General features: G+C 34.4%; 2 protein-coding genes across 2 annotated transcripts in view; one reads left to right on the forward strand and one right to left on the reverse strand.

The window, feature by feature from the left end:
• LOC106154345 (protein MCM10 homolog) overlaps nt 1-15490 on the reverse strand; it is a 44475-nt gene that overhangs the window by 1856 nt on the left and 27129 nt on the right. The window contains exons 6-18 of the mRNA XM_087014446.1: nt 15231-15449; nt 14728-14859; nt 14363-14459; nt 14041-14203; nt 13090-13248; nt 12570-12703; nt 11868-11948; nt 7550-7645; nt 2401-2556; nt 2080-2168; nt 1568-1830; nt 604-736; nt 138-277 (exon numbers count right to left, since the gene is read on the reverse strand). Coding sequence (XP_086870572.1) covers nt 138-277; nt 604-736; nt 1568-1830; nt 2080-2168; nt 2401-2556; nt 7550-7645; nt 11868-11948; nt 12570-12703; nt 13090-13248; nt 14041-14203; nt 14363-14459; nt 14728-14859; nt 15231-15449 — 1862 coding nt within the window. The remainder of the gene's footprint in view (nt 1-137; nt 278-603; nt 737-1567; nt 1831-2079; nt 2169-2400; nt 2557-7549; nt 7646-11867; nt 11949-12569; nt 12704-13089; nt 13249-14040; nt 14204-14362; nt 14460-14727; nt 14860-15230; nt 15450-15490) is intronic.
• Nucleotides 8266-11871, forward strand: LOC106154346 (kelch-like protein 24). The gene has a single exon (XM_013528670.3). It carries the CDS (start codon nt 8283-8285, stop codon nt 10107-10109), a length of 1827 nt encoding a protein of 608 aa, XP_013384124.2. The 5' UTR covers nt 8266-8282; the 3' UTR covers nt 10110-11871.

A 15490-nucleotide genomic window follows, 5' to 3' on the forward strand; every position in this document is an offset into this window, starting at 1 on the left:
ATACACTGCATCATAACTGGAGAAAAACAAAAACACTATCCTATTTCAAAAATAAATAAATAATAAAACATGCTGAATAAAATTGCAAGACAAGAAAAATATCAAACAAAAACATGTGAAAGTACATTTTATGTTACCTCAGACACAGCGCCAGAGTGTGAAGATTTCGCAGTCAATAATCGTTTAAATTCCTCAGAATTAGGATCAAGGTCACCTAATAACCTTGACCTTTTTTTAGGTGGTTCTGTAGAATTCCCGTTTTGTCCAGAACCAGTTTCTGTAATGGAAAAGAGACAGAGTACAAATTTACATATCACTGCAATAGTTTTGGTGAATATCTGTATCTTTGGAATGAGACAACAAAGGTGTCAGGAACATTTGCATAGAAAACAAGAAAAATATTTTGATCACTTCAGTTTCCATTGTTAAAGGCTTTAACTGAGAGAAGAGAATTACTTACTCTTAATATCAAAATACTCATGTTTTTACTTCAGTACACTGCAAACCATGGTGTCGTTGTATGGTCATATCTTGTAATAAATACTTTTGAACAAATTATCTTATATCATATTCAGTTTGAAATGAATAAGAAAATTAATATACCTTTAGTTGCTTCTTCTTTGGCAAACCTTTTTCTTTTAGCTTCCAAAGTTTCCGGAGATTTTTTCTTCTTAATGGCATTAGGATCTTGTCTCTCCAGTCCACCCTTTGCCTGCACCTTGGCTACAGCTTTTTTCTATAGTTGAAAAATTACTGAATAATTCACAGCTCTAGGTACGCTTTTGGTAATTTCCTGCTTGCAAATATGTAAAAATCACTCAGAGAGAGCAGACCTTTACCAAGACAATTCAATTCTTATTCTAGTCAAATAATTAACTAGTAAGAACTAACCATTAATCAATTAATGGATCATCAACAAAAAATCACTTTTAAGTTAGTCCACTTGTAAACCATCTTAAAAATATCATAAGCTTGTCACAAATGAACAAACAAACAGATGCAAAAATATAACATATTGGTGGAGGTAAAAATCACATACATTAAAGGTACATACGAACCGAGCATCGGTGAAGCGTGGATTCCCAGTAACACATGTAAACCACTTCTACTAGATTCTTATATGACTCAAATAAATTCGACATGTCAAGGGATAAACTGAATAGATCACTCGATCACCCATAAAAGACCTTTTGACTGCTCCTTTCCTTAAATTTATGGTTGTAAATTTAACCTACTTTTGTGACCTACTTTTCTGCCCCATTGACCAATACAGCTTAGAATGCCAGCAGAAAAATCCGTTCAAACATCATTTTCGGGTAAAATTAAACAATGCCTTTTGGTAATTCTCTTAGTTATACTACTTGAAACCATATGCTGGCATTTGGTTGGTTTTTGTGACAAAAAATTGACTTTGTATGCATCTTTAATTCATACTCGATTCTTTATAATTAAAATTTGAGCTGAAAATTTGCATATCTATGCCAACTAAGAGTGATAAGTTTTGTATTGTAATTTTTATGATAATACGTCTTCAATATGCCAAATAATCATCACATAAGACATTTACCTTTGCAGCTGCCACACTATCATTTCTCCTTGCAGAAAGGGGTCTCTGCAAGGGGGAATCCTCGAGAAAAATTTCCCCCTTGTCGCCCCCCAATCCTTTCCCTAGTTGAGGAACGCAGTCAAGGGGGTTCACATGCTGTTGAGGTACACCAGTGGTACCAGAGAGGGTTTTCTGTCTCTTCATCCTTTCTGCGTGCTCTCTCTGGGTTTGTTGTAACAGTTGCTTTGGAGTGATGGAAATGATTGGTTTGTTCTGTTTTTCAGCTGGAGAGAAGGAGAAAACAATGACCTCTGTATTACCTCAATGGCAAATCTTGTTACTAAAACGGCTGTTAATTTCAGCTAAACAAGAATTCCTTTGTAATTTTCAAAATCATGATGTGCTGTTCAGGAATAAAAGTCATTCATTAAAATTCAATAATATAGCTACCCAGCTGGTTCAGAGGGGTTCATCAATTTTCAGGAACAGGAAGCTTGTTGATCAGCTAAAATAGAAATTATGAAGGCACAAACCTTTGGCCCTTGCTTCAATTCCATCCTTTTTCTCCAAATGTTTCACAAAATTCAAAGCACCAGCAGAAGGCGTGGAAATCAGATCATGACTAAATATAAATAAATAATGATAATGATAAATTTTAAAAATTAAAAATCTAAACAATCAATTGCAAACTATCAATCAATAAGTGAATCAACTGTTTAAGAAAATATAAAATCCAGTTATAATTCAATGAAAAAATATAATTTTACATTGATACGATTTCAATCAATCAAACAAAATCTTGCTGACATATAAGTATCACCAAAAAACATCAGTGCTGTGGATTATGAACTTACAGGGCCTTTTGCTTGTCTGACAGAGCTTTCAATTTGGCTTCATCTTGTGGCTGAATGGGGTGAAGAAAGCTCATTGTTGTTGCCTTTCCTTCCTTCATATTGTGTTGTTTGAGAGTCTGGATGGACACTTTGTCTTTCTTCTTCTGGGTCTTTACACTGAGAAGAGAAAATACATTGAAAGTGAAAGAGACGAATAAAAAAAAAGTTTAAAAACAAAGAAATTATATTTGGCAAGTTATATGGTGAATGACAAAGGGTTAAACCATTTTTACCTTTTTATGCATATTACCGATTAATAGAAAGTTTACTTGTAATAGGATGAATTATACATCCAAATACCACAAAATCCCAAATACATTTGAAACACGAGTTCCACCAGTTGGAGCATTACACACCAGCAGGATAAGCTCCTAGTGCAGGTAGCCATGATAAAAAGTGTACAGTTGCACACAAAGGCTGATAATTTAATACATACATGTAAGCCCATATGTGAAACAAGGCAGCAAAGCTGTCAAATGTACAGACAAAAAACAGGAAAAAAAGATGCAAAATAGGTCAATTTGTCAATTTTGATGCAATAATAAATAATGCTTATAATAGCACAGTCTGTCAACAGTGATTTTTAATCATGCACAACAGGTAACATGGTCAATAACAGGAGCAGATCCAGAGATATTTTCTGACAGTATTCCAAAGTATCTATGTTGATCCATCCTCCATTTTGATGGTCTTCCAACAGAAAAAAAAATAGATACCAGTCAATATAAACTTAATAACCTGACTGTCTTCCGGAAGACCCAGAAGATGGTCTCAATCCACCCCTTCAATAAGATTACAGTTTCAGGACCATGAGAGACTAAAGTCACATGATGAAAGTCTCAATATTTGAAAAATGATGACAGTGCATAAAATAATATAACATAATGTTTAAAGACATAAAAAACAATACAACTGCTTATGTGGAAATACAGAAAATGAGCAGAGCCTCAGGTGTATGGAAGTTATAAGTCACAAATGCCAGTGTTTGAGAAAAAAATTAACAAGGCAGCAATTGTTGATTATTATTGATTATTGTCCTCTTTGGCCCACTTCTGACAGTTCCTGAAAATTTCAGCAAAATCGGTCCATAACTTGTTGAGTTATGTTGATGACAGACAAACAGGGGTGAAAATATAACCTCCTTGGCAGAGGTAAATATAATTCCAATGAAGCTGCTATTCAAACTTTTAATCTTTGAGTTTGATATATATATATATATATATATATATATATATATATATATATATATATATATATATATCCTAAGTTTATATATATTCAAACCTTTAATCTTTGAGTTTGATATATATATATATATATATATATATATATATATATATATATATATATATATATATATATATATATATATATATATATATATATATATCAAACTCAAAGATTAAAAGTTTGAATATATATAAACTTATTTGCAATATTAAACAAAATTTACCTGCATAATAATCACTGATTCCTTATTATTAATCTAGCAGAGAGCTTTATCTTTGGGAGTTTACAGGGAAATATCAACAAGTGTGCTTTATGTAATCTCATTTAATGGCCTATCAATTAGGCAAATTACTTTATAACACTGAAATTAGCTAAGTGATACTCAAGGGAAATTTACAGACTAACCCTCTCAAAGGTCTTTCAGGCCCATAAGTCACAACTTAAGAAAAGCACAAAACAATAATGCACAAAATAGGAGACTACCAATTCTGATGCAATAATACATTATGTTTAACTGCACAGTCAACATTAAATTTTAATCTTGCACAACAGGTAACACCGACGAAAGTAAAAGCATAAGGCTTCAGGCCCATCAGAGTTTATGCTTAGAAAGTGCCAGAATGAGTAAAATGAAAATTTCACACAAAATTGCATAAAATTCAATAATAAATGATAACCCAATTGACCTGGCTTTCTAATTTGAACTACATGCCAATCCTAAAAATCATACTAATAAGTTAAATATAATAATAAACACAGTTTTCTTTTCATAATGTTTGCAGTAGCAGTGCAAAAAGATTATTGTCAATTTTGATGTAACATTACATAATAAATTATAGAATAATTATCACCAATTTTTGATTATTGACTATAAATAGCATGGACATGTAGAAAATTTGATTACCATACGGCTTCATGTCCATGGGAGCTCCGAGTCCCACAATGAAAATGCCAAAAAGATAATGAATATTTCACTAAAATGTATAACTTCCAGAAAAAGAAGCCAATTAGACTGCTTTTCCAACTCGGGCTACATTTTAGTCATGTGTTTCTTTTTTGAAAGTTTGACAATCATAAGAAACACGGTTTTCCCATAATGATCATGGCAGCAGCACCAAAAATTGTGTTTTCTTCTATTTTGATGCAACATTACATAATGCTTAACAGCATAATGACCATCAATTTTTAATAATAAAATATACGTGTCATGGATTTTCAGAAAATGTGACTAGTATGGGTCTTCAAGCCCGTGGAGGTTCTAAGTTGCACCTTGAAATTGCCAATAAGTGAAAAATTAAATTTTCACAAAAAACTGTTAAATTGCCAGAAAAATTTACCAAACAGACTGCATTGCCTACTGAAGCTGTATGTTAGACCCATGTTTCTTTCCTGTAAGTTTGAGAACACAAGTGACAAGATTTCCCTTAAATGGTCATCATAGGAGCAGTGCCCTAAATAGGGGTTTCTTCAAATTTTGATGCAGCGTTACATAATGTTTAACAGCATAATAACCATCAAATGTTATTAATAAAATATTAGTAACATGGACATTCAGAAAATGTGACAAGCAAAGGTCTTCAGGATCATGGAACTTCAAAGTCACACCTTGAAAATGCCAACATGTGAAAAATTAAATTTTCACAAAAAACTGTTTAACTGCCACAAAAAATTAGCAAACAGACTGCATTGCCTACTGAAGCTATATTTTAGTCCCATGTTTCTTTACTGTAAGTTTGAAAACAGTAAGTGACATGATTTTCCTTAAATGGTCATCATGGGAGCAGTGCCCAAAATAGGGGTTTCTTCAAATTTTGATACAATATTACATAATGTTTAACAGCATAATGACCATCAATTTTTAATTATAAAATATTAGTATCACGGATATTCAGAAAATGTGACTAGCAAAGGTCTTCAGGCCCATGGAAATTCAAAGTCACATCTTGAAAATGCCAAAATGTAAACAAGACAGCACTGTTCTGAAATGGGTTTATTTCCATTTTTAACACTTTTTTAACATAAAAAAAAATAAACATTTTACTGCCATTTTTATATGACCAACTAAGAAAATTGATGAGATAGGAAAAGTATCAATAGAACAGTGTTAAATGTCCAATTTCCTCCATTCTGAGATTCTGAACATAGTGGATGTTTGAATCTGACAAACTGCAATGATATGAGTTTATTTCCATTTTTGACACTTTATTACACAATACATGATAACAAGTTTACCATGTTTTTTACATAATCAACTAACAATGTTGTAAAGATGCAGGAAATGTCAAACAAACACTTTTACACATCTTATTAGTTCAATAATGAGACTGTTAACATGCCTGATAATTGAATCTGAGGAAATGTGAAAAAACAGTATAACTTCTAAAATAATGGCCCGATTATGCTGATTTTCGAACTCAACCTACATTTTAGTAAGATTGACCGCTCCTGTGAGTATAATGACAATTGGCCAATCCGTTTTTCTTATATTGTGTTATCAGTGTTGCATTTATATTGAAAAAAAAGTGAAAAAACAGCATAAATTCCCTAAAAATGGCCCAATCATGCTGATTTTCGAACTTGACCTGCGTATTATGAATATTCATCAGTTCTGTAAGTTTCAAGCCAAAAGGTAAAATGGATTTCCACTTCTCGTGTTATCGGTGCTGCATATATGCTGAAAAAAGTGAAAAAACTGCATAAATTCCCTAAAAATGGCCCGATCATGCTGATTTTCGAACTTGACCTGCGTATTATGAATATTCATCAGTTCTGTAAGTTTCAAGTCAAAAGGTAAAATGGTTTTCCACTTATCGTGTTATCGGTGCTGCATATATGCTGAAAAAAGTGAAAAACAGCATAAATTCCCTAAAAGTGACCTGATCATGCTGATTTTCGAACTTGACCTGCGTATTATGAATATTCATCAGTTCTGCAAGTTTCAAGTCAAAAGGTAAAATGGTTTTCCACTTATCGTGTTATCGGTAAAAGTGCACGGCGACGGCAGACGCAGATGATGGCTATATGTACAGACACATCTGTGTCTGTACATAAAAATCAGACTTATTTTTTCGGGCCTATTGTTTTACAAATGGATAGATCTATATCAAAACTGAAGAAAATAAAAATCTAAGCCCAGGAAAAAGCTTTAATTCTGTTGCTTTAGTGTTCAAGAAAGGCCCACACTGTAGACCTATTATACTCCCCCCTCCCCACTTAAAAAGTTAAATTCAACTTTTAAGCTTTATCATGAGTGGTGGCAATATCATGAGTGGTGGCAAAAGCTCAAATTTTTGTAGTAAGTTTGAAGACAAAAGGTCAAACAATTGCCTAATCTGAGTAGTTTATTAGTATTTCCCACATGTCATGCTAAAGTGGACATACATATACAAAAGGCCAGCCTTCAAACATCTTCCATACGTCAGTCCTGAACAACTCTACAAAGTTGTTAGTAACTTCGTGAGGCCTTCATTTTTTCCTGCTGGTGTAAACTACTATGAAAACTTAGATTTCTATTAACCGTCATGTGCTGTTCAGTTGCCTTCATGTGACATTCTATAGATATATAGACATTGAACTTGAATCAGCTGTTGACTGGCTGTTGACCTATATGTACGGTAGTTCACTGCATGGTGTCAATTTAGGACAGTCTGATAGCAGCCTAACAAACTTATGCCTTGTCTGACCTAACCAGTTCATATCATAGTATCAATACACAGTGGACTTAACCTCAAAATAGTCCCTTAATACTTGGTGGAAGGATTTATGCTAATTAGACCACACCACAACTAGATTAATACAGCAGATCCACCCCACAAGAAGTCTAGGAACATACAAAAAGTCATCAAGAGAAAATCCAGCACGTAGATCCCAATATTCTTACCTGGCAGTGGTATATGTTTGTCCTCCATAGAAGTAAGTGCCTTCATTTTTTTGTCTACATTTCTTCTCGTATGCTTTAGGCTGTGGACCAGTATAACTGCAAAAGATTATCAAGATTTTGTCACGAGACTAGCAAAGTGAAAGTGGAAGTGGTAGCAAAATATTGATTTTAGTGGAAAAAAACAATAAAATAGATGTAAAATGAAATTAATAAGTAAATTACAATAAATAAGGCAGCAAAGGTACTCTGAATGTGCTTGTTTTAACAAATGTGTTTGTTATAACAAGTTAAAATGTAGTGGTGATAATGCTGTTCAACATAATATAAATTTGCTTTAAATTTGACAATAAAAAAAAATTTTGTGCATAATTTTTTTCCCTGCTTTATGTCTGTACATTTGACATCTTTGCTGCCTTGTTTGTATAGAGGTGGACAAAATATGCTGAAAAAAACAACAGCATAGCTTTTGGAAAAATTTTAGAAATATTATATCTTATAAATATCCATCAGTTCTGTGAGTTTGAAGACAAAAGATCAAACAATTGTATAACTTGTCATCATAGAACTGGAGGTGCATCGTGACGGCAGATGCCTGATGACTATATGTACAGACATATCTGTATATAGGAATAAATTTTCTTTGTTTCATTCTCTCTCTCTCTCACTCACTTTCTCACTCACTTTCTCTTGGATCAGAAGTGTATCTGACATGCACATGCTAAAAGTGATTCCTATGTCACTGTTGCAGGTATTCAAAATGGACACTTCCATATTACAGTACAAAGAAATAGTAGACCCAAGCTTCGCCTATCAACTGACAAATGGCATTCATCGTCTTAAGAAAAAGGCCTTTTTCTGCGATGTAACCATAGACGTTGCAGGGCAAAAATTTCCATGCCACAAAGTTGTTCTAGCTTCCATTTCAAATTATTTTGAAGCAATGTTTACAAGCCCTATGGCAGAGAGTAAATCTGCCGAAATAGAAATGAAAGATATGGAGCCCCTGGTGTTTGAAACCATATTAGACTTCATCTATTCAGGAAAGTGCAAGGTTTCCATTGAAAATGCACAAGCTGTTATAAAAGCAGCAAACATGCTTAAAATTTTGGCTTTAATCAAAATATGTGCCAAGTACATAGCAGAAAATTTAACAGTTCAAAATTGTTTTCATATTTGGCAGTTTGCTGATGCCATTGATTGCAGAGAGCTCATGCAGAGAAGCATGCACTTTTCCTTAGAAAATTTTTTGCAAGTTGCATCTCCTTTGGTGGCATCCCTGTCAAAAGTAAATCTTATTCAATTTATATCAAGTGATAGTTTGAATATTCAATCTGAAGACAACGTGGCTCAAATTGCTCTTCAGTGGATAGCGGCAGAACCAGAGAGAAAGACTGATGCTGTTGAGGTCCTCTCTCATGTTCGGTTCTCTTTGCTAAGTTCCCGATATTTGATGACACTTATGGACAATGAAATCATGAGAAATAATGGAGACATCATGAAGCTTCTCCGCCAAGCCCAGCTTTTCCAGTCAGACCCTACCATGTACTTTGAGTTACCATATCCCCAAGCATCACCAAGGCATTCCTTGAAAAGACGAGAGTATGTCCTACTTCTCAGCACAACAAATGATGGCACCTCTTTTTCTAGACAGACTTCCCAGTTGGGCAATCCAAATTGGACATCTGTACAAACTGAACAATGGGGATTCAGACACGCAGCCATTTGCAGCAGTGCTGTGAACTCTGAGGTTTTTGTGTCTGGGGGAGAGTATAACCTGGAGAGATTGATCATGCACAAGGCTGAGCTTGGGCTCCAATGTCAAAGAAATCTTGCAACAATGCTGACTGGAAGGCAAAATCATACTATGGTAATACTTGATGGTTGTTTACATATTATAGGGGGTTTAGAAAGTCAGGTATATTCTAGGTCTTCCCAGCAAAATAACGGCATAGTTTCCAAGATTGAAGTCTACAACATCCAGCAGAACAAGTGGAGACCAGCAGGTAATCTGCTCACTGGGGTTTGGCAGCATGCCTCTGTCTCTTTTCAAGATAAAGTCTACACCTTTGGAGGGACAACTGACAAATCTGGCTCTCTGAAAGATGCCACTAACAAGGTTCAGATATACTCCTCGCAAACAGGAGAATGTGTGCTGGGCCCAGAAATACCTGCAGCCATTTCCAAGTGCACTGCTACAGTGATGGAAGAGTCCATCTTTATCATTGGCTTGGAGGTAGAGATCAAGCCCCTGCCTAATTCTGAAGAACATGAAGAGGAACAGGATGATGATGAGGAAGTCTATGAAGAAAACCGAGTATTCTATCAGTTCAAGCCCCTAGATGGGGTGTGGATCAAACTCAACCCACCTACTAACGTAACTAACTCAGCTTTGTGTACATTCCATGGAAAAATCTGGAATATTGTGGTTGGTTCTGAGACCAAAGTGTATTCCTACAATCTCCTGAGTGATGTATGGGAGAGCAATTCTGAAGACCCAGAAGATGCTGATGAATCAAATAATTTACCAAATTCAGTTAAATGCATGCAGATAACATATTAGACAACTATGCATCCATGCTTTGACAATTAAAAAAAAAACTGCTGTAGGCTTCAATAGACATGGATTAAAGATAATTGTTTTTTGTTTAAAAGACAGGCTTTAGCTATTTTATTGTTCTCATGTCATTCTTTTATTTTGGATTGGTTATTAATTTGCGAAAATTTAAAGAAATCAAATCAATTTATTTTACCTGATCCAGTAAAATTTTTATCTTTAACAAACAACAGGCAAAGCAAAACTTTTCGTGGTTCAATACCAAGCAGTAGTGAAGTGGGGCCAGTAATATTTATCAAATCTATGTATTATTAGACCCACATGAACCAACGTCACCACTTAAACAATTTTTCAATGATCAGTTTGTATCCAAGTATTTTTCTTTACTTGACTACAATAGTTGTTCTGATGTATTTTTGGTAAATGAAAATGTGTGTAGCATCAATACAAATGGGTTATTTATGTCTGCAAAAAATATCTGGTAAATTTCCGGATCTTTCTTGTGGTGTTTCAAAATATAGACTTATGCTTTGTTACCATGGCGATCAACTTAAAATTTGGTAAATTTCATTAAGTTTCAGCCATTCTCGCCTTTCTTCATTGTCAGCTCTGGAGCTGGATCTATAATGCTTTTAAGTTAGAAACTTCCTCAAAGTTATGTGGCCAGACGATACCACAAGCAGAGCAACTTTTTGAGTCTCTTATGACCCAGTGGAGAGTAACCCAAGGCTTGTAAGACCTACTGTAAACTATTATGCCATATCGATACTTTTTTGCCATGTATAATAGTTGCAAGAATTTTGGAAGGTTTTGAACAGTTCCATTTCCAAGAGAGAAATCTTAAAAAAGGGACAGATCACTTGGAGATCACATTATAAAACCACTGCGACAGTTATTTCCTGTACTAGGCAGTAGGCCAAATATTGCTTTTCTAAGTTGTGGCAAGCATAGTGTCTTAGCATTGAGCCAAAATTTGGGTGGTTTACATCTCAAAGACATGCCAAGTTAAATCATATGAATAATCAATACTACAATTATCATATTACATTCTATAACTTTATTATATATTACATTCTATTACAATATATCATATAAATGAACATGAGGTACAACCGTAGATGTAGTTTTTTTCAAAGAATTGTAATCACATACTGGTAGCCTTTATTAGTATTCACTTAAATCAATGTGAAAAAAAAAAGAAATTGTATTGACATTTTAAGCTTTTTACTTGCTGATTAACAAATTCCATTTTACAAGGACAGCTATTATATTGTTAACACCGAACTATTTCATGTTATCACTATCTGCTATCATGCAGTCCCCAAAAATTTAACTTGCTACTTGGCTTAAATTAAAAGAAGACTGGTAGCCTAGGCAGATTTCATGAAAAAAATGTTATTTCATGTAAAAAAAAGTGATAGTTCAACTTGCTAATGTTTTAAATAATTCACCTGTGTTAAGATTGCTCAGGGCTTATGAAGGCTTTATATCCTGATGTTTTGAAATGTTAGTCCCTTTTTACATGATGTGCACTTGTGATGTGCTCTTAGCTGTATCGCAATGTTTTGACTGGTCCCCACATAATTATATTACTTGGGGGAGGGGGACATGCTATATGGGTGGATTCTGTTTAGATGACTTTCATACGTAAAAGCCAGTCTATTAATTGTTAACCCCTGAAATTGATGGCATGCAGAAAAGTGTACAACTTAATGGGAAAAGGGTCTTAAAATCTTTAATAACATGAAATATCTCTCTCCTCACCTTGCCTGGAGTTCAACTCTTTGTGAGCAGGTTTTCTTGTAGCCATATTGCACATGGTATGTACAGAATTCTCCTTGACTCCTGAAACCAGAAAAGAAACAAATGACGGTATCAAATATACTGTATTTTAAAGAAGCATGTATTTTTGTATCCATAGGTTATGTGGTATATACATGTCTCCACAGTGAAGACAGAGGGATATTTCAGAAGTGAACAGATTTTATTGATTATTGATCGGTACTATAAACAGCTTAGTTCAATCTTTATTGTTATGGATTAGACCAGATGTATTTGTAGAAGTTTGCTTAATAAAACTTTAAATTCTCTCAATGTTCTGGAAGTGCTTTTTTATCCAAACTAGCTTTTATCAGCTTAATCTTTTTTTCCGTATATAGTTTTTAAGAGACCTTAATTCAGAGAAATGTGTTCAAATTTTATGAGGCGTGACTTTTTGATCCTTCATGAGGGCTTTGATCATGTCCGACTAATGTCCATAGAGCTCACACAGACAACACAGTCATGATCTAGGCTCTTTGATATTGGATCGAACCATCATGTCTCATACACAAAGAGCATGTGAGGTGTCTGTAGAAATGATTTACTTTTCTTACCATCATTATACACGAAACAAAGAAAAACCACCTAAAGTTTACTGTATTCACTTAAAACCAGTGGGCATGCAAATCTACTATTAATTCTTACTTGTTAATGAAGTTTGAGCAGTCCTGTCCAGATTTAGTTTTGGCTCTGCACCTCCCCATATCCTTGGACATTCCTAGCATCATCACTTTCTGATAGTTATCAACAGTGAAGCTGACATCGAAGGAATTTAGCTTCTAAAACATAAAATGTAAATCACTGTCATGTTTGTCCACCCTGTTAAAGTAACAGTAACGATGGAAGAATATTGGGATTAGTAACTGGGATAAAAATTTGGAATATGCACATCATGATCATGTAAAGAATAATGGTTTCCTAAAGCCATAAGGGTTCATAAGTACTAGTGAATATGAACAACAGGCACAGGGACATCAACCAAAAAGTGCTACTGTGACTACAGATTTTTAAAAAATAATTTTTTGCAATTTTTGAAAACTTGTTTAGATTTTTTCTTCTATCTCAGTACCACTTCAACTCAATAGTTACAAACACAGAGTTAAATCTTAACTGAGACAGAAGACAAAAAATGTGTATTCTCTGAAAATCTGGCATAACGCTTCACCTTTTCAGAAGCAGGCATTATTGAGGGGTTGAGCACAGCTATTACTTTCCCAGTCTCTGTCTTCCACAGGTGCTTGTAAACCTCTCCAAAGAGGAAAAATGACACAATTTTATCACAGTCCTCCAAGTCGCTCAGCTTCCAGATTACAAAATTTTTACCCTGAAAATAGCAATATGGAGTCTCTATGTATCATATGTCGAGTGTAAAATGAAAAATTCATTTATTATAATCAAGACAATTTCTCTAAGTAACAAATATAACAGTTTAACCTTCACTTGTTATGTATGATTCAAGCATTTTTAAATTAGGATGGACACCACCTTCCTCACGGTCAACTAAAAACCTTACAATTTTATTTTGGTTTCTAAGCAGAAAAAAAGTTAAATGATCATAATAACCCGAGAAATTTCTGTCTTCGACAAAAATATGAGTCAGGTTACTTACACATGCAATGTTGAGACATCATAACACGTTTTTTGGTCACATGGAATGCCACATCATTTAATATGCTCCCCTATATACAAGCAGCTTTAACCTATAGGACATATGACCCATGCCTTAATGTGTTGCCCACTACCCTGAATATGTGATTTGACACCGAGTTCTCATATGCAGTTAAATATGGTTTACATGTTTTCACTTTATATCAGAATTCTAGTAAACCACTTTCAGGGGCAGATCCAGAGATATTTTTGACAGTCTTCAAAATTATCTTAGTTGAACCATCCTCCATTTTTGACCATCTTCCGACAGAAAAAACAAGATGGCTGTTAATGTAAACCTGAAAGCTTCCGACCATCTTCCAGAAGACCCAGCAGACACTGACAGCCCCGTCCGCCCCTGACTTTGCAAGTACTTCGCATAGCACATGTATTGCATTATCTTCAAACAATCAAAACCCACACAAACACACACAACCAAATCAACCTTATTTCAATCCACAATACATACATTCCCACTCAGTCTTGTCTCTGACTTGGACACCACTACTCCTGTGGTGACCCAGTCACCCTCCATCTCCCTGGTACCAACTCTACGGTGAACCTGAGACAGTTTAATCAGCCGCCGTCCATCCATGCGGGTCTTCAGAAGACTCGAGGAAATAAGGGGGTTACTGGAAGTAAAAAAAATGGCACCACTTCGGAGAACATCACTGAGCATAACTGACATTATTCCCAAATTTATCAATGTTTTTATAGTGTTGGGACAAAGCAGGTCCCCTAATTAAGGGAATTTTCTCATACAAATCTTAAATTTATTTAGAAAAACTTACATGACTCGTATTCCATTATATGAGTCGGCCTTGTCATTGTCTACTTGTCTTGGCAAAGAGGTGGCGCCATCTGGTGTAGATTTTACAGCAGCTTTCCCTATGAAATAATATATAATTCACTAGGTAATCATGCTATTAATTAAAAAATACCATGGCAAGAAATTAATGTCAGAGTGCTGGCTAATAATATTGTACAAAAATATGAAAAAATAATAAGAAAAAGTTTATAAAATTATTATACTTATAAAATTTTAAGAATTTTATTTGATTCTCAATTGGTTTGATTAAAAAAATATACAAAATTCATGCTATTACAATGTAATTGCACCACAGAGATTTCAGAGTTTGAATCAGCTGAGACATACAAGATTTGGATTCCTTTGCCTTAGGTATTGCACTCATGTCATATTTAGGATTGTGGGCTTGTCTCTCTCTTTGTCCTGTCTTGATTAGTTTCTTGATATCTTTGCCCTCTTTTGATAGGGAGTTTTTTTCACCTGAAACAATGCAACATACTTAAAAACCCAAGAGGACCTGTAAAATATCAATTTTTCATAAAAAATTAAAGCAAGAAATAAAAATAAAACACCTGAAAATGTCTTTATGAAAATGAATTTAGTGTCAATCTTGTTCAATTGACGTATCAAACCTTGGTTTACAAGATAAATCTAAATAAACCTAATATACATTTTGTTCCTTCATAATCATCAAACTTATGCTAATAGTATATATAATATAGTGCCTCAAGATGGATATAACTGCAATATGTGACCCTCAGCTTATTTGAGCTATTTCTTTTTTCATACAACAAAGAAAAACTCCAGTCGAGTTTCACTTCTCCCCGATGTGGCACTGTGGTCAAACTCACCATCCATCCCCTCCCAATCACTGTCGTCACTGTCTGGAAAAAACTTTTCATCAGTCTCAGCATTATCGGGTTTCTCCTCCATCGTCATCTCTTTTTTCAGCACATTTTTCTTAACAGATGTATTACTTAAAGTTTGTTTGGGTGAAACTACCCTCCCCTTTTCACCAGATTCAGGAAAAAAGATGTTGTTGTCCAAGTCCTTTAACTGTCTGGGCTTAGCTGTGGAAATAATGAGACAAAAAAAATAGCACAACAAAGTT

Source organism: Lingula anatina, chromosome 6 (assembly GCF_051362555.1).
Source record: "Lingula anatina isolate TDL-2025a chromosome 6, LinAna3.0, whole genome shotgun sequence".
NCBI classification, from domain to species: domain Eukaryota; kingdom Metazoa; phylum Brachiopoda; class Lingulata; order Lingulida; family Lingulidae; genus Lingula; species Lingula anatina.